At 36.8% G+C, this 27,496-nt stretch overlaps 1 protein-coding gene across 1 annotated transcript in view; it reads right to left on the reverse strand.

Moving 5' to 3' along the window:
* The window catches only part of LOC120317500 (gamma-aminobutyric acid receptor subunit gamma-3-like), a 72,267-nt gene that overhangs the window by 13,753 nt on the left and 31,018 nt on the right, over window positions 1-27,496 (reverse strand). The window contains exon 2 of the mRNA XM_039364150.1: window positions 545-697. Within this exon, the coding sequence (XP_039220084.1) occupies window positions 545-697 (153 nt within the window). The remainder of the gene's footprint in view (window positions 1-544; window positions 698-27,496) is intronic.

Genomic DNA, 27,496 nt, shown 5'->3' on the forward strand with positions numbered 1-27,496 from the left:
ATATTATGATTGTACAAATAATCTATACTTAAAACATTGTTCTTTTCCCCCCATAATCTTCTGTTCAGCATCTAATCTGAAGTAATGTTCTGATGAATATTTCATGCCAATGCCATGTCTTCAAGCAAAAACAAAGAAAATCCAGCTGCTTTTTGAAAAAGCACCTTTAGGACAACCATGACATGGATGACTAAGAATCTCTTTAGACATTTCATGCCATATTTGGGGAGACAGAGCTAAGGAGGAGTTTAGCACACATCACTTTGTACATTGTAAAATGATCAACAACAGTGGAAGGGAAGCTAAGAAGATAAAAAACTGCGTTATTAATAATAGAACACCAGAAAAATGAAAATTATTATTTCAAATTCTTCTCCAACAAGGGGCTGAGAACCATGAATAGGAGACTTCTTGCAGAATATAAACATTTGTTAGTATCATTACCTATCAAGTGAAATAAAATAATTATTCATTGGAAATATATAACAAACAATCCTCAGCAGGCTGAGGAATGAATAAAAAATATTATCCCCTGTTATCTTACCTAGGGCTGTTCTTGCTGGTGTGGCATCTTTTTTAATCCAAAATGATACCCAGGATAGGACAACAGTTAATATACAGGGAATGTATGTTTGAATAGTGAAGTATCCCATTCTTCTACTTAACTCAAAGTATATAGTCATGACTATATAATCACCTGCAATAATAAAAAATTGATATCATTGGATGTCCAGTTTGCATTATTTTATTTACAATTCAATGAAAATGTAGTTAAATGCAAATAAATAATATTTCCACAACCATCTGCAGTGTAAACAATAAGCCTCAGCATTGTCTGATTACATTTATATCTTGGATGGCAAGATCAAATAGGATGGAGGACCAAGTGTCCTTCAAGTTAACATAGACATTTTGATATAATTTTCTTGGCAACAATGGGGAACTGGTTCATCAGCCCTGAGATTTCCCAAATAACCATTAAACAAGTCTGCCCTGCTTAACTTTGTTAAGAATTTTCAAATTCATTCTCAGTGGATTATATGTGGAATTAGTTTACTTCTCTATACAGCAGAAAAATAAAAAAGCTTGCCAAGTCTACTCTGTGACCTGGTGGTACAGAGAAAATAGTAACATGGAGGACAGTGATGTAATTGATGATGGTAACCACCACACAACCACTGTCGTTGTATTAAATGCACCAGGGGTAATGCTGTTTGTGTGTCCAGCTGCCTGATTGATGGATCAATTGATCAATCAATTCAGGGCTATGAATTTTGTAGCAGTCTGGATGGGATGTACCATACATCATGTAAAATGCAAGTTCTGGGTTCATAAAAATAAATATTGGGTCCCGCCCTTTGGAACATCTTACTTCCTGAGATGAGATTGGCTCTCAGCCTCCTGATGTTTTGAAAAAAGCCTCAAGACCTGGCTCTGCCAGATGGCTTGGGGATCCAATGGGGCAGTGGTGGGATTCAAATATGTGAACAACCAGTTGTCTGTGTGGATGCTGCTTCTGGAAGTCCATTCTGGGCCTGGGCAACAAAAAATTAGCTACCAGTTCTGCTGAAGTAGTGCAAACTGACTTAATTCCACCACTGCAATGGGGAAGCTTCATTCTGGAGTGGTTAATTAAACCAAAATCTAATAAAACCTAATCCCACCTCTCCACACCCTGTGTGTCCAGCTCCCACCTTTCCCATCTGATTTTGATGGTTTGTAATTGTCAATGACTTTATCTGCTGTTTGCCATGATTGTTGATTTTAATGTCTTTTCTGATTCGATGTTTTATGCTGTAAGCCACCCGAGTCATTGGATACGATATGGGCAGCAAATAAATTTCCTAAATAAAAAAAAATCAAGATAACCAAAGATGTGGGGAGAGGGGGAGAAGATAGATTCTATAAGAATTTCAAATAATCTTTTAAATTAAGAGACATAGATTTAGCAATTGTAGGAGAATAATCAAAAGGATGCATGGGTCAGTCTTGGTCTAGGATCGATATGTCCTGGGCAACAACAGACGTACAGAAAGGGATAGAGGAAATTGAAATAGGGCTTAATGATTGGGTGGATCATAACCCAATAATAATAAAATGGAAAGGCCAGAAACAGAGAAAAAGATGGTCAATGAATCAAAGACTATGTAAAGATAAACAATATATACAGATGCTAGAAAAGGAGTTGACATTATTTTTTCAGGTAAATAAAAAGGAAGAGACATCAACACAAAATTTGTGGGATACTACAAAAGCTTACATACGGGGATTGACAATTGCATACAACTCAAAGAAAAATAAAGATAGGAGACTTCAACAAGGGAAATTACAAGAAGAATTAAAAAAAAATAGAAGGTGATCTACAGAAGGACCCACAAAATAAAAAGATAAAAGAAAAATGGAATATTATAAAACACAAGATTAACCTGACAACACAAAAAGAAATGGCACAGAAAATCAGGATGGCAAAACAAAATTACTTTGAAAATGCGAATAAAAGAGGTCGATGGTTGGCTTATAAATTAAAAAAAGAAAAAGGCAAAAGAACAATATACCAACTACAAGATGAAAGTGGAACAGTACAATATAGATGGGAAGAAAAAAGAAAATAATACAAAATTTCTTTTCAAAGCTATACCATCAGGAAGATATATCAGATGATAAAGTCAAACAATATATTGAGGCAGCAAAAATGGGTAAAATTACTGAGGAACAAAAGGAAATGTTGAATAGACCAATAACTGCAATAGAATTAGAAATAGCATTGAAAAAACAAAACAAAACAACAAATCACCAGGCCCAGATGGAATTCCGATCGAGTTTTATAAAAATACACAAGAGTCACTACAATGGATAATGTTGGAGATGTACAATGAGGTGTTGGAAGAGGCGAAGATACCAACAACTTGGACTGAAGCAACTATCACCCTCATTCCTAAGGAAGACTCAGACCTACAACAAATTCAAAATTATAGACCGATTTCTTTACTGAATACAGATTATAAGACATTTACAACAATAATAGCAGAAAGGATAAAGAAAATTTTGAATAATTATATTCACCCAGATCAAAATGGATTTTTACCAGGACGACAAATAAAAAATAACATGAGGATAATACTGAATACTTTAGAATTTTACGAAGTTCATCCTGAAAGACAAGCTACGTTGGTTTTTCTTGATGCCCAGAAGGCATTTGATAATTTGAATTGGAATTTTATTATAACACAATTGTACTATATGGATTTTGGGACAAAATTTGGAAAGATGGGTGAGAAAATATATACTAAACAAACAGCTAGGGTAATTATAAATGAGGAAATGACAGAAAAAAATGATATAACCAAAGGAGTAAGACAAGGATGCCCACTTTCTCCTCTTCTATTTATTTTATCATTAGAAATACTTCTTACAAAAATCAGAGAGGACCAAGAAATAAAGGGTTTAAAAATTAAAAAGGAAGAATATAAGGTCCAGGCCTTTGCTGATGACTTGGTATTTATTTTGGAAGATCCATTAGAAACCGGCTTCAAATTGATTCAAAAAATAGAAGAATTTGGTGAGGTAGCCAGACTTAAGATTAATAGGAATAAATCCAAATTAATAACAAAAAATCTTACAATGGTACAAGAAAGGGAATTGGAAGATAAAACAAAGATAAGTATAACCAAGAAAATAAAATACTTAGGGATCTGGCTTACAGAGAAATGCTCCTCGATTAAGGAGGATAATTATGATAAAATACTACACCAGATAAAAAAAGATTTAGAAAATTGGGAAAATTTGCAAATTTCATTTTTAGGGAGGACCGCTACGGTCAAAATGAATGTATTGCCAAAAATATTATTTCTGTTCCAGGTTATTCCAATAAAATTAGGGAATACATTCTTTCAAGAATTAAATAAATTGATCACTAAATTTATATGGCAAAGGAAAAAACCCAGGATTAAATTAAAACTCTTGCAAGACACGAAAGATAAAGGGGGATTGGCGTTACCAGAGTGGGAAATATACTACCAAGCATCAAGCTTAACTTGGCTAAAAGATTGGATGGATTTGAAAAATACTAGAGTCTTAACAATAGAAGGACATGATTTGCAGCAGGGTGGCATGCATTCCTATGGGACGAAAAACATAAAATACACAGATATTTTCAAAGACACATAGTTAGGAATGCATTGCTACAGACTTGGGAAAAAATAAAACAAAAACATTATACATTATACCAGCTGGTGGCCCAGCCGGTGGTCGGCCTGCTCCGTCTCTGCTGCTTGCCAGCTATGCCTCAGCCGGCGCAGGGGGCAGCACCACACATGTGCAGCGCTCCTGGGCAGGGAAAGTCCTCGACTTACGACTGGTTGGGTAGTCCTTGACTTACGACCGGTTGGGTAGTCCTCGACTTACGACCGGTTGGGGGTCACGGCATTAAAAAGGTTGAAAACTACTGTTCTAGATCAAGTTTAATTTTTTGCATTAATTTAACATAATTATATTCTTTAAGTGATGAACAACGTGCAGAAATGATTATCCCTAAGTATTTAAATTTAGAAACTACTTGTATACCTAATTTAACCTCAAGGAATCTTTTTTGAATATCAGTCATATTTTTAGTAATAATCTTTGTTTTATTTTTGTTTATTTTTAAACCTGCATAATCTCCATAATCTTCTAAAATTTCAAATAATTTCTGTCCAGAGTGTTCTGGGTCTTCCAGAATAAATGCTAGATCATCTGCATAAGCCTGAAGTTTATACTCTTCTTTCTTAATCTTGAGTCCTCTAATCTGTTCTTCTTACCTTACCGCTCTAACAAGAATTTCTAGAGTATAAATAAACAGCAATGGCGAGAGAGGGCATCCCTGTCTACTGCCTTTCTGTATGTTAAATCTATCTGTTGCCACCCTGTTTATTATAATCTGCGCGTATTGTTTAGAATATATTGCAGTTATAACGTTTAAGAAATTCCCTGCGGCTTCCATTAATTTTAATTGTTGTATAATAAATTGCCAATTCACATTATTGAAAGCCTTTTTAGCATCCAAAAACAGAAATGCCACTCGCCAATCATTATGTGATTCATAAAATTCTAGGATATCTAAGATTGTTCTCATATTCTGTTTAATCTGTCTATTTGGTAAGAAACCATTTTGATCCAGGTGTATAAAATCTATTAAATATTTTTTAAATCTCTCCGCCATTATTGAAGCAAAAATTTTGTAATCCGAATTCAATAAAGATATGGGTCTATAATTTTGTATCCATATTTTTTCCGTATCTGCTTTTAGAATCAGTGTTATATTTGCCTCTAACCAGGACTGAGGTATTTTGGCTTCGGTAAGTACTGCATTAAAGACCTCTAATAGATATTGATTAAAAATACTCTGCAAGTTTTTATATAATTCAACAGGTATTCCATCTCGACTTGTCGCCTTATTAATTTTTTGTCTATTTATAGCCCTAATTAATTCAGACATGCTTATTTCCTCATTTAACATAGATTTTATTTCCTCCAGTATTTTTGGCAGCTCTGCCTTTACCAAATATTCTGTTATCTGTTCCACACTTCTTCCCTCATTACTCTTATATAAATTTTCATAAAATCTTTGAGCAATGTCCCTTTTTACAGTCTCCTCCCCCTGGATTTCTCCATTTTCATCTACCAGATTAGTAATCCATGATTTCGCTTTCTGTTGTCTTAATTTATACGCTAGCCATCGTCCCGATTTATTTGCATGCTCAAAATTTTTTGGGTTAGCTGCCTGTAATTTTTGTGCATATTTTTCCAATTCCTCTAAATTAAGTTTGTGTTTAATTAAATCCATTTTTATTTTCAATCCTTTATTTCCAGGATCTCTCTGGAGTAATATTTCAGCCTGTTTATAGTTTGCTTCAAGGCTCATCTTATATTGCTGTTTCTCTTTATTTCTCTTAGCCGTATACGAAATAATAACCCCCCTCAAATATGCTTTAGCCGTATCCCAAAGATTCTGCAAAGATGTGTCCTCATTATCATGCACTTGAAAGAAAAGATGCATTTCTTTCTCCAAACTTTCTCTAAATTCTTTTTCCTTAAGAATCCCTCTTTGAAAGGTCCATCTTTGACCTTTCAAGCTTAAACTTATCAGGTTATGATCAACCCAGAGACTGGGTTCTATGTCTATTTCCTGTATTTCTGAGGCTAATTCTTTAGAACACCATAGCATATCTATTCTAGTCCATGATCTGTGCTTGTTGAAATTATACGTATATTCCCTCTTATCAACATACCTCTCTCTCCAAACATCCTGCAAACTAAGATCCATACACATGTCGAAGAAAATTTTTGGAAGTATTTTTTTATGTCCTTTCATTACCTCTGTGCATTTATGGTCTTTAATTTTATCTATAATCACATTGAAATCTCCGATTATACAGAGACCATCTCCCTCCATATCTCTCAGCCTATTGTATAAATTTTTAAAAAAGGATACCTGAGCACCATTTGGAGCATAAATTACAGCAAAAATTATATTCTTTTTATTAAGCTTAACTTCAACAATCAGAACCCTGCCCTCTTTATCATTATATATTTGTTTCAAGATTATATTCTGTTTAATGTACAAAGCAACACCCCCTTTTTTTTTGATCAAGTGAAACATATAATCGACCTAATTTTGGTCGTTCTGATAGAGATTCCTGGCCAGATTTTATATGAACTTCCTGTAAAGCTATAATATCCACATTTAATTTAAGAAGTTTATTAAAAACCTTCCTACGTTTTGCTGGTACATTCAACCCTCTAATATTTGTTGACCAAATCTTATACTCCTCTCCCATTATTCAGCTTTTGTCATAACTTTGTACTTCTGGTAATTCTTAATTCTTTCACCTTAGCTAAACTTCTCCCCTGTTCCAGCCTGTCTTGACTGTTTCCCATGCTTATTTCCTCCATACTCTGTTATATCCCTCTTTTCTCCGACAATTGTTCAACGTCCCTTCTTTTAACTACCATATCTCTTCCTTCTCCAGGATCCCTCAAATCTTCCTCTGAGGTACAATATTGTTGATAAAAATCTTCCGCTTTCTCAACTGTATCTAACCTAAACCTCTTTTCCTGCCAAGTCACAATAATCCCTTCAGGTGTTAGCCACCTAAAATTAATATTACTTTGATGTAGCCTAGATGTCAAGAAGAGGTAATTTTTTTGGAGATCTCTCATCCTCTTAGGTACCTGTTTTAATAATAATTCGTTTCCCTCCATATTCTAACTGGTCATCACGTGCTCTGTATAATAATTCATCCCTAATCTTCTTTCTTATAAATTTAACATGGACCTCTCTAGAAAGATTATGATGTCTTCCATAATTTGTTTTCACTCTATAAGTTTCATCCAATTCAGCAATCATTTCTTTTTCTCTCTCTAAAGCTCCTGCTAGCAACCCAGCCATCTTATCTGGGAGATCTTCTCCTCTTTCTTCAGTAACATTTTGAAACCTAAGATACTGAGACGCCTTCTCCACTTCCAATAGTATCACCGCTGTCATAACTATTTATCAGCCTCCATTAAGTTTTTTCCCATCTCTTCCACTTTCTTTTCTTCATCATCCAATCTTTGCTCCACAGCCACCAATTTCTATTCATTTTTAACGATTTGCTGTTGAAAAACTTCAAGCCTGCCATCCATCGCCTGGTTCTTCTCTCTCATTTCTCCTGTGACATTCCTGACTGCTTCCAGAAATCCAGTTTTGATTTCTTCATGATTCTTCATCATGAGTTCCTGAATAGCCTGCATCATTGCTTGCAATTTTTTAAGTGGGTTGGGATTTTCTTTTTGAAGCATAACATCTAATGGTCTTTGAATCATTGGACTGGAATCTTGAACTACGTTTTTCTTCCCTCCACCAATCTTGACTGAGTTTGGATTACTTGCCATTTTAAATAGACTCTCCCACCACTTATTCTTCTTCCAAAGTGTCCGCTTTCCACTTCCATCTTTCTGTTCTTCCACTTTCACCCCCTTTATGTTATTCCCTTTCCAGATGTTTAACCATCAGCAATACCGTTGATATATAACCAAATATTTACCGTCAATCTTATCAGCAACGTTTTCAAGAATTAAAAGTCTCTATAACATTCCAGTTACATTCTATCATGGAGTTTCTATTTCTTTCCGGAGAAAGGAGAGGAAAAAAACAACAACAAAAGCTCCAAAGAGGAAGATCGTCCCCTTTAAACCGACCAATCCACTCAGCAAACAAATTGAAGCCCGAAGACAAAGTTTTTAACATAAGTAAAAGTTAATTCCTATCCTTTTATGTGGTTTAAAGCGTCAAGTCTTTAAATTCAAAGCAGCCTGGCTCCTCCATGTCAAGCCCTTCTGGGTGTTCTTCCTGCCACTTTAACTTGCCACTATCTTTTCCACTCCTTCAACTTTTCTCTTTCTAGGCTTTCCCTCTCCACAATTCTCCTTTAATGCGTCTACCATAAACAATTCGCAAAGTTCTGGGGAAAGCAATTTGATCAAGTCTGATTTACCGTTGTTCAGCTAGTCCCTCACTTACTTTGTCCAGCTGGCAACTTTGGCGGCCATTAAGGCCGTCTTCTTTCCGATCTGCTCGGTACTTGGTTTGTCCGCCACCCCTCGCCAGTTGCCACTGACGACAGAGCAGCAGATTGCCCACACCTCCCGACGCCCCCACAAGGCTTCTTTCTGCTCAGATGAGCCCCACGGACCTAGGACAAGCGTTCGACGATGCCGGTGAAACCATCCACACCGCTGCCCACTCTGACAGCTGGCTCTAGTCTTTATGAATCATTGTGCCCATTAAAAATCCAGTTAGCTACAGTGGCAGAGCCATAGATTCAATATGGATAGGGTTCTGAATATTTTTTTTTAATCAGCATTAGTTGACTCACCAACTGTGCTTGTTAGTGGAGGAAAAGTGACTATAGCAATTACCACTGTATTTTATCTGGGTGTGACTTATAAAATAGCCTCAAAACTTGAATTGGTTCAAAAACATTCTCTGCTTATCCCTGCTGACAGTACTATTCTTAGTGAAAAGCATATCTGCTTTGAAATATCTACAATTTCAGTAAGGTTTTTTTTTAATTAGATTGCATACAGGACTCAAAACCCTAGAGCAGGGCTTTTCAATCAGTGGTACACATACCACTGGTGGTATATTGGCACCTGGCATGTGGTATACGGCCCTGCCCAGATTAGCCAAGTGTAGCAGGGGAGGGAACAAGCCAAAGTGGCACGGTGCAGGACTTGCCGTGAGAGAGTCCTCAGGAGCTGCAGGGTGGTTGGGGCAAGGCATGGGATTTCATATACTCCTTGATTTTCTAACTAATATGAAATCCCATGCACCACTTGTCCCACCACATACATTGGACAAACCAACAGAAGAATAAGTGCACACGTTGAAGAACATAAGAACTCAGTCAAAAAAGAGTAACCAACTTCTTCCCTGGTCTAACACCTTAAAGCCACAGGACATGAAATTGACTTTAAAAAGACCAGAACTATCGCCAAAACTGAACACTTTAATAACAGAATAATCAGAGAAGCCATCGAGATAGAAAAATGCCCACACAGCATGAATAAATGAGATGATACCTCCCGCCTACCAGCCATTTGGAAACCTGCTCTCATTGACAAATGAGTCCCTAACACAAAGAATGACACCAGACCTACACTCACAAAAACCACACAGGATGTCACCACCACACATCCACGCAAAAAGCAAACCCAAACCCACAACAATGATGAGGCACGACCACAAACCAGAAGCCAGACCACAGCTGCATCATTAGCCACTTTAAACCCCTCCAATCCATACATGAAACAAACTGACACCCACCATGAAGATGAGGCATGACCACAAACACGAAGCCAAACAACAGCAATGCAGTTCACTATCTCTAATCCCCCTGCAACTAAGACTAACCCGAGCACAACAAAGCCCCCACCCATACAAAACACTACCCTATCCAATCAGAGCACAGCCAACCCCCCATCCACTCAGAGCACAGCCAAGCCCCTAGCCAATCAGAGCACACCTCCACCCAATCAGAACACAGCCAAGCTCCCATCCAATCAGTTCATACCCCCACTGGCAGTTAAAAGGAAAAAACAGCTATGGCCACACATTGCTCCTAGAAGCAAGAAGCTGAAAGCACCAGCCTGAAGATGATGAATGGGACTTCGTAGAAACGTCGCCAAGACATTTCCAATTTTACATGGGAGAAAACCCGAATAACCAAAGATCTACATACAAACACCCGCAAAAAACTCAGAAAACACACACACACACACACACACACACACATATATATATATGTAGGTCTTTGGTTGTTCAGGTTTTCTCCCACGTAAAATTGGAAGTGTCTTGGCGACGTTTCGACGAAGTCCCATTCGTCATCTTCAGGCTGGTGCTTTCAGCTTCGTGCTTTGAGCAGCAATTATCATTCGTCATCTTCAGGCTGGTGCTTTCAGCTTCGTGCTTTGAGCAGCAACGTGTGGTCTTAGCTGTTTATTCCTTTTAACTGCCAGTGGGGGTATGAACTGATTGGGTGGGAGCTTGGCTGTGTTCTGATTGGGTCGAGGTGTGTTCTGAATGGTTAGGGGCTTGGCTGTGCTCTGATTGGCTGGGGGAGTGTTCTGTTTGGTTGTGCTCAGGTTAGTGTGAGTTGCAGAGTTGCTGCTCAAAGCACGAGTTGCTGCTCAAAGCACGAAACTGAAAGCACCAGCCTGAAGATGACGAATGGGACTTCGTCGAAACGTCACCAAGACACTTCCAATTGTACGTGGGAGAAAACCCGAACAACCAAAGACCTACATACAAATACCCGCGAAAACCTCAGAAAACATATATATATATATATATATATATATATATATATATATATATATATATAATAAAATTTGGATTGCTAACAAAGAATTAAGGGAGAATGGAATAGCTATTTCAAACTTTTTAGTTCTCATCAACTAGACATACCCTTCTGAGATTCGAACGTCAGGGAGGGAAGAGACAGGGGGAGGAATTACCTTGAGTGCTTTTTTTAAATTATTATTATAAATTTTTATAATTTTACAATAAAAACCCTTTCCCCAATCCCTCCCAACCCACCCCAAAACCCTCCCCCATTCTTCCCAGAGCTGAATACAGGGTTAACTAGAACTTAAAGGAAAAAACTTTTAAACCCAAATAAACCTTAAACAAGTATAATTACATTCAGTAAGTAAATTATTAAATACTTTAACTCCATTATATATAAAAAACAGAAAGAGAAAAAGAAGAAAAGAAAAAAATAAAATAATAATAATAAAAACAAAAAAACCAAAACTATTCTACACTTCTAAATAATATCTTAAACTTTAAATATAAATTATTCAAAAGCTAAATGGTATTTTCTTATATCATACTTATATTGTATAAAATTTATCCATCTTTTCCACACCAAGAGGTACTTCTCTTGCGATTGATCTTTCAAAAAAGCCGAAATTTTTGCCATTTCAGCTAAGTAAGAAACTTTAAAAAACCATTCTTGCAAAGTAGGCAAAGATTCCTTCTTCCAATATTGCCCTATTAACAACCTTGCCGCTGTAATTAAATTTAACATTAAAATAATCTCTTTGTCATCACAATCAGAAACAATACCCAACAAAAACAGTTGTGGGGTAAATTTTATCCTTCTTTTGAAAATTCTTTGAATATTCCACCATATCTTGATCCAAAAGGCTTTTATGCTTTTACATGACCACCAGATATGATAATACGTTGCATCCAAGCAGCCACATCTCCAACATTTAGGCTGCAAATTTGAATACATACGAGACATTTTTTGTGGATCAAGGTGCCATCTATAAAACATTTTATAGAAATTTTCCCATAAATTTTGCACTTGTGTAAATTTAACATTCCTCACCCAAATAGTCTCCCATGTATCTAATAGAATCGGTTCATCAAAATTTTGAGCCCATTTAACCATACAATCTTTAACTAATTCTGCTTCTGAATCCAATTCCACTAATACACCATAAATTCTTTTTATGTGGGTTCGGCTTTGATCTCTAATTTGTTTTAGCAAGTTCTCATCCTCTCTAAGCAAACCCATTTTATAATCTAACTTCCACCTTTCCAATAATTGTCTGTACTGAAACCATGAATAATTAATATTTTCTTGTGCTAATTCATCTATGGATTTTAATTGCCAATTTTTACCATCCCACTTAAGTAACTGTATATAAGAAATATTATCCATCTTAACTCCTTTCCTTATTACTTCTATTGCATGCCATGGAATAGTCCATAATGGAATTCTTGAATCAATTCTATAATATTTCTTCCAAACCTGAAGTGAAGAAGTTCTTAAAATATGGTACTTGAAAACCCTGCCAACTTTTTTATTATAAATTAAATAGGCATGCCATCCATATAATAAATCCCACCCCTCCAAAAGGAGTATATCTACATTTGTTAAATTAACCCAATCACTAATTAATGTTAAAACCACAGCATCATAATACAACTTCAAATTCGGTACCTTGAGTCCACCTCTCTCTCGTATATCTTGTATAATTTTAAGTTTTACTCTTGGTTTTTTCCCTGCCCAAACAAATTTATTGATACCTTTCTGCCATTCATCTAGGTTTGCTTCTTTCTTTAAAATAGGTATCATTTGAAATAGAAAAAGAAACTTTGGCAAGATATTCATTTTAATCGCTGCTATTCTCCCCAATAGAGACAATTGCAGCTTTTTCCAATTCTCTAAATCCTTTTGTATTTTAAACCACAGCCTTTCATAATTATTTTTATACCGTTTTGCATTGGAAGCAGATAAGATAATCCCCAAATATTTTACCTTATTAACAACCTCAAAACCTGTCAGTCTAACTAAAATCTCCTTATCCGAGTTGGTCATGTTTTTTGACAATATTTTAGTCTTATTGTTACTGATCTTGAAACCTGTCCAAACTGATTTATCAATTGTAACAACTCCAATACAGAATAAGTTGGTTGAGACAAAGTAACAACCAAATCATCTGCAAAGGCCCTTAATTTATAATCATTTTTATTGATTTCTATTCCTTTTATATTAGGTGATTCACGAATTTTGATCAGCAAAATTTCCAAGGTTAAAACAAACAGCAAAGGCGACAATGGACAACCCTGTCTAGTCCCCTTTTCAATTGGAAATACCTCTGATAAAACCTTGAGTGCTTTTTGATGCACCCTGTTGACCCAAATATGGGAGAAAGAAATCTTTTGCCTTGTATCAGCTCAAACTAGAGCCATCCACAGGCAGCAGTCGCAATTGCGACATCATTTATATTATAAAATTTGTATTGCTAACAAAGAATTAAGGGAGAATGGAATAGCTATTTCAAACTTTTTAGTTCTCATCAACCAGACATACCCTTCTGAGATTTGAACCTGGGCTGTCTGCATGTTAAGCAGAACCTCTAGGCCACAGGCTCTTTCTCACTTTGTCAGCTGTGTCAGGGAGGGAAGAATCGAATCTCAGAAGGGTATGTTCGAAATAGCTATTCCATTCTCCCTTAATTCTTTGTTAGCAATCCAAATTTTATAATATAAATGATGTCGCAGTTGCGACTGCTGCCTGTGGATGGCTCTAGTTTGAGCTGATACAAGGCAAAAGATTTCTTTCTCCCATATTTGGGTCGACAGGGTGCATCAAAAAGCACTATATATGTAGACCAAATAAAAGAGGAGGTGGAGTTGCTCTCTATATAAGAAATAACTACATTTCTACAGAAATACAGCACAATGATGAAAACTGCCTTGAATGCATTTGGGTCAATATAAAAGGGGGGGAATGACATTGCCATAGGTGTATACTATAGATCAGTGGTTCTCAACCTTTTTAATGCCGCGACCCCCAACCAGTCTTAAGTCGAGGACTACTCAACCGGTCGTAAGTCGAGGACTACTCAACTGGTGCAGCACCGTTTGCAGAATGGGACTTTTGGCGGGCTCAGCAGGGCAGAGATAGCCTGGACAATTCCTATTGGCTTTTGAAAGCCAATAGAATTAGACTCTATTCAATAAAAGGGAGTAGCACAGCTAAGGAAAAGGGGAAAAAAATGGCGAACTGCATTGTTTGGCGACCCCCGTGAAATGGTCGTTCGACCCCAAATGGGGTCCCGACCCACAGGTTGAGAACCACTGCTATAGATCATCCAACCGAACAGAGGTAATAGATGAACTTTTTGCTGGTCAGTTAACTAAGGTGTCATGGTTCCAGTAGATGAGATCAGAAGAAAATAATAACTCTGAGGCAATTGCATTCCTCAAAGAATACTTTTAATGGCTACATAGTATCGGCACAGTCAAAGACTGAAAGTTTCCACACCCCAAAGGTTACAAGTAAAAGCTGAACTCCCCAACCCTACAGTTGTCATAAATCACAATCCCCAATAAACTACTTTGATGGGCTTTTTAATGGTATCTACAGCCCTCCAAAACTTAGGCAACTTGACCTTGGTTCCCACAAGAAATTATTTTTTATGGCTAAACTAAAAGAACACATCTTCCCCCTCCCATGGCTGTGGCAACTGAAAACGAAGTAAAGATGATTTCAAACAGATTTGTTTGAAGGGTTGACATAAAGTTAGTAGGAAGCACATCACAATAGTAATGGGGGACTTTAATTACCCTGACATCAACTGGAAGACAAACTCTGCACCAAATGGAAGATCAAATAGATTCCTGACAAACCTAGCAGAAAGTTTTGTCTCCCAAAAAGTAGAGAAGGGAACTAGGGGATCAGCCATATTGGACTTAATTCTCACTAGCATAGATAAAACAATAGAAGGTGTTGAAACCACAGGAATATTGGGGGGGGGAGTGATCATGCAATATTGCAATTCAACACTATGCAAGCACAAGCAATAGAACACAGTCAAATTAGAATCTTGGACTTTAAGAGAGCTAATTTCAACAAACTTAGAGAGAGCTTGGGAAGGATTCCATGGATGAGAATTCTCAAGGGAAAAACAAATCAAGAAGCTTGGGAAATTTTGAAAAGTGAGATTATAAAAGCCCAGTCTCTCTCAAAAGAAACCAGCATAGCTGCATAAAGAACTCTCTGGTAAATTGAAAGACAAAAAGGACAAGTATAAAAAATGGAAAGAGGGGCACATAACTAAGGCAGAATATCAGCAAATAGCCTGAGCCTGAAAAGATGAAGTGAGGAAAGCTAAGGCTCAAAATGAACTAAGACTTGTGACAAAAGTCAAAAATAACAAAAAAAAGAGCTTCTTTCAACATGTAAAAAACAAGAAAAAAGTTAAGGAAATGATTGGTCCATTAGTGAGAGAGAGTGGCAAGAAGGTGACAAGCAATAGGGAGAAAGCAGAACTATTCAACTCATTTTTTGCATCCGTATTTACACCAAGGGAAAAAAACAGTCAAATCTATCAAAAACTGATGATTTATAACAAAATGATGATTTATAACAATAGGAAAACAAAGTGGTAACTGCTATTGACTATTTTGGAATTATCACATAAGAAGAAGCATGATAAAGAATCACAGTTAAGGATATAATTTCATTGCCAGTGAATAGATGGATTGATTTGGAGATTAAATCCTGAAGTAGCAATTGCATTTGAGGCTGAGTTTTTTATTTCTCTCATTTTATGTTGCAAGTATATTCTGTTCAGCCTTTATCTACATAAGGGCTTTTTTCAAGGGAATACAATTTTCATACCCATGTGTTCTTAGGACTTTTTCCCATTTAGCTGCAATTCAAACTGACAAAAAACTTCATTATGGCTCTAGCAACAACCAAGAAAGAAACTAGAAATCAAAGGAAAAAGTCTTTTTGGTGGTGGAGGTGGGGAACTCAGCTTCTCTTGCTGAGTGAACATTGTCTCATCATGAACCAACATTGCTGAGAGTTATTCCTAAATACAGTCTTATTACATTTGTTGCACTTCTAAAACTCCAAGTATTTAAACTTTCTTTTGTGACTGTAGATAAGAACATTCTTTATGTTGTGAAATTTACTCAACAGTTTTTTACTTAAATACATGTTGAAAGATACAACTTTTTAATGCAGAAGTAAACAGAATGTAGAACACAATTTAGGAGCAGATTTTGGGATGAGATGTATGTATAGCTTTTTCCTTTCCTCCCTTTCTTGGTCCAAAATAAGATTTTCCACTCAAATAGGGCTACTGAAATGAAGATCAACAAGGGTGAACATTTGTGTTACCTCAATCAATTCAGGCACTGCAAATAAAATGTCTAGGCTCAACATGTTCCCCAAAGCCTTGTTGATTGATTGTAGTAGCTCATTTTATGCAGTTGGTTTAAAAGAAAAGTAGTACTAAATTCTGTGCATTTTGTTTATTGGGCTTCTTAAAGTACAGGTACTCCTCAATTTGCAACAGTTCATTTAGTGACTGTTCAAAGTTACAATGGCACCAAAAAATGACTGTTTTTCACAGTTACGACTGTTACAGCATCCCCATGGTCACATAATCAAAATTTGGATGCTTAGCAACTGGTTCATATTTATGACAATTGCAGTGTCCCAGGGACACGAAATCCCCTTTTGCGACCTTCTGACAAGCAAAGTCAATGAGAAAGCCAAATTCACTTAACAACCGTGAACAACTTAACAACTGTGGCAAGAAAGGTCATAAAATTCACTTAACAACTGTGTTACTAATTTAACAACTACAGTGATTCACTTAACAACTGTGGCAAGAAAGGTCATAAAATTCACTTAACAACCGTTTTACTAACTTAACAACTGCAGTGATTCACTTAACAATTGTGGCAAGAAAGATCATAAAATGGAGCAAAGTTCACTTAACAAATGTCTCACTTAGCAACAGAAATGTTGGGCTCAATTGTAGTTGTAAGTCGAGGACTACTGTAGAACAAAGTAATCAAAATACTAAAAATACTCAGTCTAGTGGAAAGAAGAACATTTATATAGCACTAAACAGTAAAAGAACTTAGATATGAATTTTCATCTTTCCTCGTCCCTTTTAATGTATTTGAATTTTCTCAAGGAATTAAATTGCCTTAAATCCAAATATTTCATGTTCACTTATTTGTTACTTGGGTTACGTACCTTTTAAGGAACTGGAAAGAAGAAACAAATGATTTTGGGGCAAGGAGGCTATGGGAAAATTTGGAGAGATGCTGCATATATGAAAGTTTCAATTTTAAAGAAGCTGAAGCTGCTCTCAGTCTTCACTCCAGCCATTACCCTACCACATCAGTCTAATGCCTTTGCCTCCAGCCTGTCTGCTTTTTCTCTCCTCCAGGGATGGATTCTTTGCTTCATTTGGTCCTCTCTCCTTTGCTTATTTCTGCACTTCTCCCAACAATAAACAGACACAACCCCTTCCCCATTTTTGGATCAGGGGATGCCTTTCTAACCTTAAGAATGTGTTATGGTTGCTTTCACAAAATGGCTACCAGGGCGGTTATTCTCTATCACAACATTGCTGAATATTGGATGGGGACAGTTACCGAAGTCCCATCTGCCAAATGAAAAACTCATGGTTATATTCCTGATACTTATTTAATCCTTTCCTACTTACTTTTTCCCCCTGTCAACTCTACAATGAGCATGCCTGCAGCCATTTTTTCTTCTCATTCTAGGTTGCCACATAGAACGGAGGGAGGGGGGGTTGCCCAGTGCTTCATTAATCAAAATAATCTTCTGTCCTGTGGGAACCAAGGTCATCTACAGCTCCCACGACTAGGGACTGGGCATTGCATAAAAAGCTCACCAAATAAGTATATTGGGGAACGTAGTTGCTTGCATAGTTTTGTGGGTGGGACACTTAACTTTGTAATTTGGCAATTGTTACTTGTGTATTCAGACTTGGTTTCATTTTTGACCGTGCTGATACTTTGTAACTAATAAACATGTTCTTTGAGGAATTCTCAAGCCTCGGAGTTCTGCTTTATTCATTTCTGTCTGTCGGAACCATCATAAGTCTCATAAAACTTTAGTTTTCTGAGTTCACCCCGGGGCATCATGGCAACACAGATGAAAGAACTGGAGCTCTGGTTTCCTAGTCCGATTTTGCTTTGTCTGGAGACCCAAAGAGGTCAGAAAGTTGCCCTGTGGAGGCAATGAGGAGGAAGAGAAAACTTGGGAGTTCAGAGCCAATGGCAGTTGGCCTAAACGGACCAAGGAAACTCTTCAAACAGGCGGGAGAAAGGCTGCTGGCAAGTATGCAGACAGCCCAAGCCACAGACAGCCGGGGAAGAAGCAAAGAGCCATGGCAGCGCCACTGAACAGCTGACTGTCAACAACGTGTTTGATTTGGGTGAGATTCTTCTTTATTTCTCTTTCTTATAGACTTTTAAAATATAATTCCCTGAATTAGATAACTTTTAAAAGTAAAAAAAACCCGGAAGACCTGGCAAGAAGAGACTTAAAAGCAGCGACAAATCTGGAATGGGGGAACAAAATTAACGAATATAAAAAATATGCAGAAAAGATTCAAGACTGATTGAAAAGAAAAAAAATGATAATCTGTTGTTGGCTATTTTTTTTTATTTGGGAAGGTTTTTTTACTTTGTTGTAAAAGAGTATTTTAAATAAAAGTTTTACTATTGGATAGAGCAGACATGTCAAACACAAGGCCTGGGGCCCAGATGCGGCCCGCGAAGTGGTTTCATGTGGCCTGCGAAGCCATCCTGGAAACAGTGAGGGAACGCCCCCCACTTCCTTGGCCCTGGCCCAGGCCAACTGGGAGCCAAAGTACAATTTTGTGGTGGCCCTCTATGCTGAAAGGCATTCCGTCTTAGCACCATAACCCCCCCCCCGCATGGCCTGAGAGGAACAGTGAGGCTCCTCCAGTGAACCATGCCTTGGCACTTGCCCTGGTCCCACCCCCTTCTGCCAAAGACCCTCAGATCTATCCCACTCCTGCCCAGGCTCCCACAGGCACCCTTGACGTGAACGATGTAGAGTTGGCAATGCCCACCCAGTAGGCCACACCCACTCCATCCACACCCACCCAGTAGGCTGCACCCACCCTGGCCACACCCACCCGGCCCCCTGAGGACTACCGCAATACTGATGCGGCCTTCAATGAAATTGAGTTTGACACCCCTGGGATAGAGACACTATAACTAATGAAGACATCTAATGATGAAGGAAGATACTACAATAATACAGAAAAAATCAGAAGAGTGATGACCTTGAAACAACACCTGTGCTAAGCAAAGAACATCCTGTGTTTCTACAAAAGAAAAAACAAAGATTTTTTAAACTACATCTTTCAACTTTAGACATAACTATTATAGAAACTATTTAGAGACAGGTTTTCTTTTTTTTCTTTTTTCTTTTTTTCTCTAATATTTTTGAACTGACAGAAATATTTGGATTAGATTTACATAGTTGGTGTTTTTTATTTTGCTGGATTACAGCTTAAAGCAGTTGGCTTAAAAAAAACTTGGATTAGCCTAAAGCAATTGGCTCCCCTTTAAACTTGGATTTAAATGGACTTAAATGAACTTAAATGGACTCCAGAAGATGGTAGAGGACGGGAAGACCTGGAGGAACGTTATCCATAGGGTCGCGATGGGTCAGACACAACTTCGCAATTAACAACAACAACAAACTTGGATTATAGCCCAAAATAGTTGGCTTCTTTTTAAAGTTGGATTTTAGCCTAAAACAGCTGGCTCTTTTTAAAGTTGGATTTAGCCTAAAGCAGTTGGCTTTTTTTTCTTTCTCTTCTCCCTGTGGATTTACAGAATTTGCCTGACTGAACAATGAGTGCACCAAACCTCACTAAAATTACAAAAAACCCTGCTTCTGCACCCTCTTCTGGAACATCCACTCCAGGAAGTCAGTGATCTATTGAAGCAATGTTACAATGAGAGAAGGCAAACAACCTCCAAAAAGAGATCCATGCAACCTTACAACTAATGCAAGAAATGATGCAGAGAAGTCCATATAAGATTTATGAAGAAAACAATGAGGGATGAGATATTAAGAAGAGTTAGAGATGATTGCAATATAAAGATAAAGAAATAGAAGTGCTGAAACAGATTCCCAAGAGAATAAGGGATACTCAAAGACAATATCATTTCTTGACTACAAAGCTTATTGCAAAAGGAGTAAATTTTAGATGGCTGATGCCAGAAGGCATTTTAATCAATTGGAATAACACAAGATATCATTTGGAATCAGTGTGGGAGGCAGAGGATTTTGATGAAAGATATAGAGCATTTCTGGGAGAAAGAACACAATATCAACCAGATGATGGAAAAAGCCAGAAACAGACAGAACAAACAATAGAAGAAACAATTACACAGGTGGAAGAGGAAAAAGAGAAGATGAATCAAAAAGATGAGGGAATAGTAAAAGAGCAGAGGATTACGAGATCAATAAGACCTAAATATAAGTAAACCAAAATGGAGAAGGAAAATGGATTTTTTTCTGTGAATATAAATGGATTGAATTCCCCATCAAAAAGGAAACGAATTTTCAAACAACTACAGAAATTAAACATTGATCTAATTTGCTTGCAAGAGACACACACAAAAAAACAACATCATAAATTTTTGGAAAATCCAAAACTTGGAAAACTTTATTATACATGAGCTCAACAAAAAAAGAGTAGTAGTTATATATATCAAAGAGACAATAGCATCCAAAATGATTTATGCAGATGGAGAAGGTAGAATATTAATGGTAGAAATATTTTTAAATCAACAACAGATACTTTTGATAGCAATATATGCACCAAATAATAAACAAGAAGAATTTTATTAAAACCTTCACAGAAAAATAGTAGAAATGGAATATCAAAATACATGCTTAATTGGGAATTTCAATGCAATAGTAGATGGGGCATTAGACTATAAAAGCAGTAAATAATAATAATAATAATAATAATAATAATAATAATAATAATAATAATAATGATGATGATAATAATAATAATAATAAAGTTGGAAGGGACCTTGGAGGTCATCTAGTCCAACCCCCTGCTCAGGCAGGAAATCCTATACCATTTCAGACAAATGACTGTCCAGTTTCTTCTTAAAAACTTCCAGTGTTGGAGCATTCACCACTTCTGGAGGCAGGTTGTTCCACTGGTTAATTGTTCTAACTGTCAGGAAATTGGTATACAAGATATTTGGAGAAAAATGAACCCTGGAAAATCACAATACACATTTTATTCTAATAGTCATAAATCTTGGTCCAGAATTGATATGATTTGGATGATGCCTGAATTAAGGATTAATATGCAGGAAATTGAAATAGAATTAGGTACTTGGGCAGATCACATCCCCTTAAAAATGGGGTGGAAAGGAATGCAGAAAAAATTAAGATGAACTTTGAATCAATCTATATTAAAAGAGAAAGAATTTATAGACTTAGCAACAAAAGAAATGAATTTTTTCTTAAAAGAAAATAAAAAGAAGATATATTACAAAATGTATGGGATACAGCCAAAGCATATTTTCGAGGTGAAGCGATAACATACATGGTGAAAAAAAAGAAAGAAAAGAGATAATAATGTCAGTTGTTAAGAGAAAAAATTAAAAAATTACAACTTGAACTACAAATAAACCCACAAAAGAAAATACTGAAAAGATAAATGGAAATAATAAAAAATAAATTAAATTTAATAGAATCAGAAAAATTAGCAGAACAAATTAAAAGGGCAAAGCAAAACTTTTTTGAAAATGCAAACTAATCAGGAAGATGGTTAACTTATAAACTTAAAAAAACAGAAGGAGAAAAAATTGATAAACAATTTAGTAGATGAAAAAGGCTGTTTACAATTTAAAAATGAAGCAATAAAAGATAATTAAAGATTATTATGAGAAACTTTATGACAAGGAAGAAACTCCATGGGAGAAAATGACTCAATATATGGAAGAAAATAATTTACCAAAAATTCCAGAAAACTTTAAGACTATGTTAAATGAAAAAATAACAATGATGGAATTGACAGAGGCAATAAAAAGACAAAAAAAGAAAAAGAAAAGAAAAGAAAAAACACCTGGCAGAGTTTTATAAATGTTTATGAGATATATTAAGTTCACCATTGAAAAGTGTATGTAATGAACTTCTGTTGGAGGCAAAACTCCCAAATACATGGACAGAAGCTAATGTTACTTTGATACCAAAAGAGGACTCAGATCTGACCCAGATCAAAAACTATAGACTGATATCACTACTGAATGTGGATTATAAAATCTTCACTTCAATAATAGCTGAGAGGCTGACAAGATTTTTGACTGAATTTATACACCCAGATCAAAATGGATTTTTGCCAGAGACAAATAAAAAATAATTTGAGGGTAATACTAGATACACTGGAATATTATGAACTTCGTCCAGGGAAACAACTGGCACTAGTATTTTTAGACGTCCAAAAGCCATTTGATAATGTTTCTTGGCAATTTATGATTCAACAACTAAAAACAATGGACTTTGGTCAAAACTTTATAAATACGATTCAGACAATACAGTATATCAGAAACAATCAGCAAAAATAATTGTAAATGGAGATTAAACAGAGAATTTTGATATATGAAAAGGGACAAGACAAGGATATCCATTATCCCCTTTGCTATTTATCTTAACTTTGGAAGTTTCAAATAAAAACATTAGGCAAGATCCAGAAATTAAAGGATTGAAAATAAAAGGTGAAACCTACAAACTGCAAGCATTTGGAGATGATTTGGTATTCATTCTAGAGGAACCTTTAGAGATGATTCCTAAACTGTTGGAAAAGATAGAACAATTTGGAGAGATAACAGGATTAAAGATAAATAGAAAAAAATAAAGTGATAATTAAAAAAATTACAGATAAACAAAAAAGCAATTATCAGAAAAAATAGAATTGCAAATAGTCAAAAAGATCAAATATTTGGGAATATATTTGACAACAAGATGTTCAACAATAAAAAAAGATAATTACATTAAACTGTTAAATCAAATAAAGCTTGATTTGGAAAAATGGAAGAATCTTCAACTGTCAATGTTAGGAAGAATTGCTACAGTGAAAATGAATATATTACCAAAAATATTATTTTTATTTCAAACGATACCTATAAAACTGGAGAAAAAAATATTTGAAGATTTAAACTCTTTAATTCAAAAATTTATCTGGCAAGGAAAGAAAGCTAGAATTAAATTGAAAATGTTACAAGAAGCCAAGGGAAATGGAGGCTTTGGCTTTCCAGATTGGGTTTTATATTATCAAGCATCAGTGTTATCATGGATAAAAGAATGGATAACTCTTAAAAATAAAAGATTGCTGCATCTGGAGGGACATGACCTACAACTTGGTTGGCATGCTTTTCTATGATATGGAAAAAATAAAATACATAAATACTTCCAAAACCACTACATTAGAAATGCATTATTATTAACTTGGGAAAAAATAAAATGTAAAATTTATTTGAAAATTCCAGGATGGCTTTCAACAATGGAAGCATTCGTACATCCAAATCTAGTCAGTCTTGATAAAATATGGACATACAAAGATATTCTAAATTCTGAAGGGAACTTAAAATCCAGGCAAGAGATGGAAAATCAGGGCATCGATTTAACATGGTGGTCACATTTACAAATGGAAGTCAGATATGATAAGAATACTAAACAGTATGGATTTTACAAAAAACAGACTATGTTTGATCAGACATTATTAACTTCTGATGAAAAGTTAATTTAAAAATGTACATTTTTTATTAAATTTCAAAATGGAAGATAAACAAGTAAAAGAGACAATGATAGTAGGGGCAAAGAATTTTGGATATAATATAGACTTAGAAAAGTGGCAAAGTTTGTGGGAAAGAAACTATAAATTGACAATGTCAGCTTCATACAAACAAAATTTATATAAAATGTTTTATAGATGGCATTTGCCACCAACAAGATTAGCAAAAATGTTTAAAAACATGTCAGAGAAATGTTGGAAATGTAAACACAAACCAGGTACTTATTATCATATGTGATGGACATGTGTTAAAGCAAGGAGATATTGGACAATAATCCACACTTGGTTAGAAAAAAGGTTAGAGAAACACGTAGACTATAAACCTGATTTTTTTAAATAGGTATAATGCCAGAAAAACTTGATAAACAAAGTACATATTTGATTCTACATGTGATAACAGTGGCAAGAATTATATTTGCACAATATTGGAAGAACAAAGAAATACCACCAGAAGAAAAAAATAATCAAAAAAATATTAGACTGTGCAGAAATGGACAGACTTACTTTAAGGCTGAAAGAAAAAGAAGAAACGGAATATTTTCAAACTTGGGACCTATTTTATCAATGGTTAGAGAAAAGATTTATGGATTAGGAATTTAATTTGTAAAGTGAATAAGATACTCAGACAACACGTTTTTGTTGAATAATTATTATTGAACTCTGTTAAAAAAATAAGAAAAGAGTGGTAAAAACTCAACAAAGATTTGAAGATGGAGGAAAAGAATGGAGCCATTGCTGGCTGCAACGGAACTCCGGCTGCCAGAGCACAAGCAGCCGCTCCAGCCACCAGGTGGCATCACTGGTAGAAACTTAGCCAAAGTCCCAGTTGCTCCAAACTGGGAAGCTGGTATTGCAAGGAGGAACTATGATCCTAGCAGACTTCAATCAAGACAAAGCTGCCCCTCAGCACAGGAGTACTTCTGTTGCTGCTGAAGAGGAACTCCTGTTGCTGCCATCCCAGGGGTTTTCATCTGTGGCATACCAGAAGGGAAGGGGATTGATTGGAGGGAATGATTCTGGAGACTGGAATTGTGGTAGTGGTAGAGGGGGAGACACATTATAAAATAAAATGAATTCTTGATTCAAGGTTGTACAAGGGGACGTTACAGTACCTTGTTCAGTGGAAAGGCTATCCACTGTCAGAAGCTACATGGGTGAAATGTACAAATATGAAAGCAAACAGGTCAATGAAAAAGTTTTACACTAAATATCCTCACAAGCCTCGAGGAAATACTTAACATGCTTTTTGTTTCCCATACAGGAGACTCTTTCATTTTGAGACGGGCCAATTATCACTCTACAATGAACATGGCTGCAACCAGTTTTTCTTCTCATTCTAGATTGCCACATAGAATGGAGGGAGTGGGGTTACCCAGGTGCTTCGTTAGTCAAAATAATCTTCTGTCCCATGGGAACCAAGGTCATCTGCTGCTCCAACAACTAGGGACTGAGCATTGCATAAAAAAACCCACCAAATAAGTATATTGGGGAACATAGTTGCTTGCATAGTTTTGTGGATGGGACATTTAACTTTGTAATTTGGCAATTGTTATTTGTGTATTCAGACTTGGTTTCACTTTTGACTGTGCTGATGCTTTATAACTAATAAACATGTTCTTTGAGGAATTTTAAAGCATTGGAGTTCTGCTTTATTCATCTCACTGGCAACATTTTTTTAAACAATGCCCTCTTTGGTTTTCTACCATTTTGTACCATTTTAGAAAATGTCATTCCCTTATTTTTTAAAAATTAAAAGAACATAAAAAGAACATGGGGCAAAGTAAGTCATCAGTCCACAGATTTATTTATTTATTTAATTTTATTTATATGCCGCCCAATCCCAAAGGACTCAGATGACCAGCTACATGATACTACTCTCTGCAAAGCTGAAGGAGGCCTCATTGAATCATATTTTCAAGCCTACTGGGTTGAAATGATTGAAGGAGTTTCATTCTTTGAGGGGGTTTTTTGGACTATGCAGCTCGTTAGGCATATGGAAGTCCTGTTGTGCCCTGAGCCTGCAAAAGCAGGCTCAGGACGTTGCATTGGTCCCAGGCATTCCAAAAGCTGCCCAGGATCAGACTGAGCAGTGCCGGCCTTGTGTGTATGCGCAAGGCGCGAAAACACTGTTACTTCGTTTGCCATTGTCTGGGTAACTGGACACATAAAGAGGCCTGCGTGCCTGTTGCCGTTCGTTCGGGTGTCGCTTTAAGAGAATAAAGAACTGTTGAACTTCACCATGTTTATTCATCATTCGCAAGTGAACGGAGTATTTAACACTGGCAATGAGGATGGGATCCTTTGCAAACTAAAGAGAAAGTTTTAAGGACTTACTAGGAAGTCCTGAAGAGGGAAGACGGCATCTGAATCAGCGTCCCATCCTGCCAGTATAGCATCGCTGGAGGGTGAGCTCGACTAAAGGACCCTTTCCCCAAAAAGAAGTTTGCAGAGGAGCGAGTGGTGAAGGTAGTAAAAGTAGTATGGCGAAGATTGATCGTTTGTCTGATTTTGATGTCTCACACCCAGAGAGATGGAACTCCTATGTTGCAAGGGTGGAGAATTACTTCAGAGTAAATCAAATTAGAGAGGATGGCTTGAAGGCTGCAACTCTTTTGTGTGTCTGTGGACAGGAAGCTTTTGAAATCACAGAGAATCTGGTGGCCCCTGCATCTCTGGAGTCAGTAACGTATACTGATTTGAAGAAAATGTTAAAGGAACACTTCCAGCCAAAGTTGTCTGTTATTGCTTGAAGGCACGCATTCAAGCAGGGAGGCCAGAGGCCGGGTGAATCTGCTATGGATTCTATTGTGTCCTTAAAGCAAGCAGCCAGACCATGTGAGTTCAAGGATCTGGAAGAGAGGCTGCGAGATCGCTTCGTATGCAGTTTAAGGAACAGAGACTTACAGCAGAAGATTTTTACAAAAGAAGATGTCTCTTTCCAAGATGCGCTACGAGAGGTAACAGCTGAGGAAGCAGCAGGTGGGGCTGTGAAGACCCTATGGCCCACCAAGAGCCCTCCAGAGACAGCTACCATCCATCAAGAGGACACTAGAGAAGGATCGGAAGCAGATTCTGAAGAAGAGGTAGATAAACTTCACCAGCCAGCTGGAAGGAGGCAGAAGGAACGTCTGGACAAGGCCTCAGCATTTCTTCAATGCTCTGGGTGTGGAGGACGCCACAAGTGAGCTGATTGCAGGTTCAGCTCTGCCATTTGCAGAGAGTGTGGCAGGCAAGGCCACATCGCATCCATCTGTTTGGGTCGCCAGAAGGTCCAACCTCGTGAAGGATTGTGTCTGAAAGGTACCAGGGTCCCCAGCCAACATAGGGTGGGTTTCTGCACATCGCACAGGAGTATTTTAATGACAGGGACACATAAGCCCCTTAAGAAGAAGCTTTCCATCAATTTAAGGCTGCAAGGGGTTCCTTTATCAATGGAGTTGGACATTGGGTCCGCTCTCTCCATTATTTCTATTAACACATTCAAAAGATATGCAGCTACAGTGGCCTTCGAGTTAAACTCAGGCCATCCAATCTAATACTTACAGATTTTCAGAATTCTATGATGTGTGTTAAGGGGGAGGCCACCCTTAGAGTACAGCATAAGAATTTTGAAGGTCCCCTAGATGTAGTGGTTGTTGGGGGTGAACGTATGAGTCTTATTGGACTCGATTAGTTTGAGGCTCTGGGAATCCAGCCAACTGGGCTGCTCCATTTGCAAACATTGAGCCTTGCAGAAGTCTGCAAGGAGTTTGCAGAT

Source organism: Crotalus tigris, unplaced genomic scaffold (genome assembly GCF_016545835.1).
Source record: "Crotalus tigris isolate CLP2741 ecotype Arizona unplaced genomic scaffold, ASM1654583v1 scf7180000019677.366735, whole genome shotgun sequence".
Classification (NCBI taxonomy): Eukaryota; Metazoa; Chordata; class Lepidosauria; order Squamata; family Viperidae; genus Crotalus; species Crotalus tigris.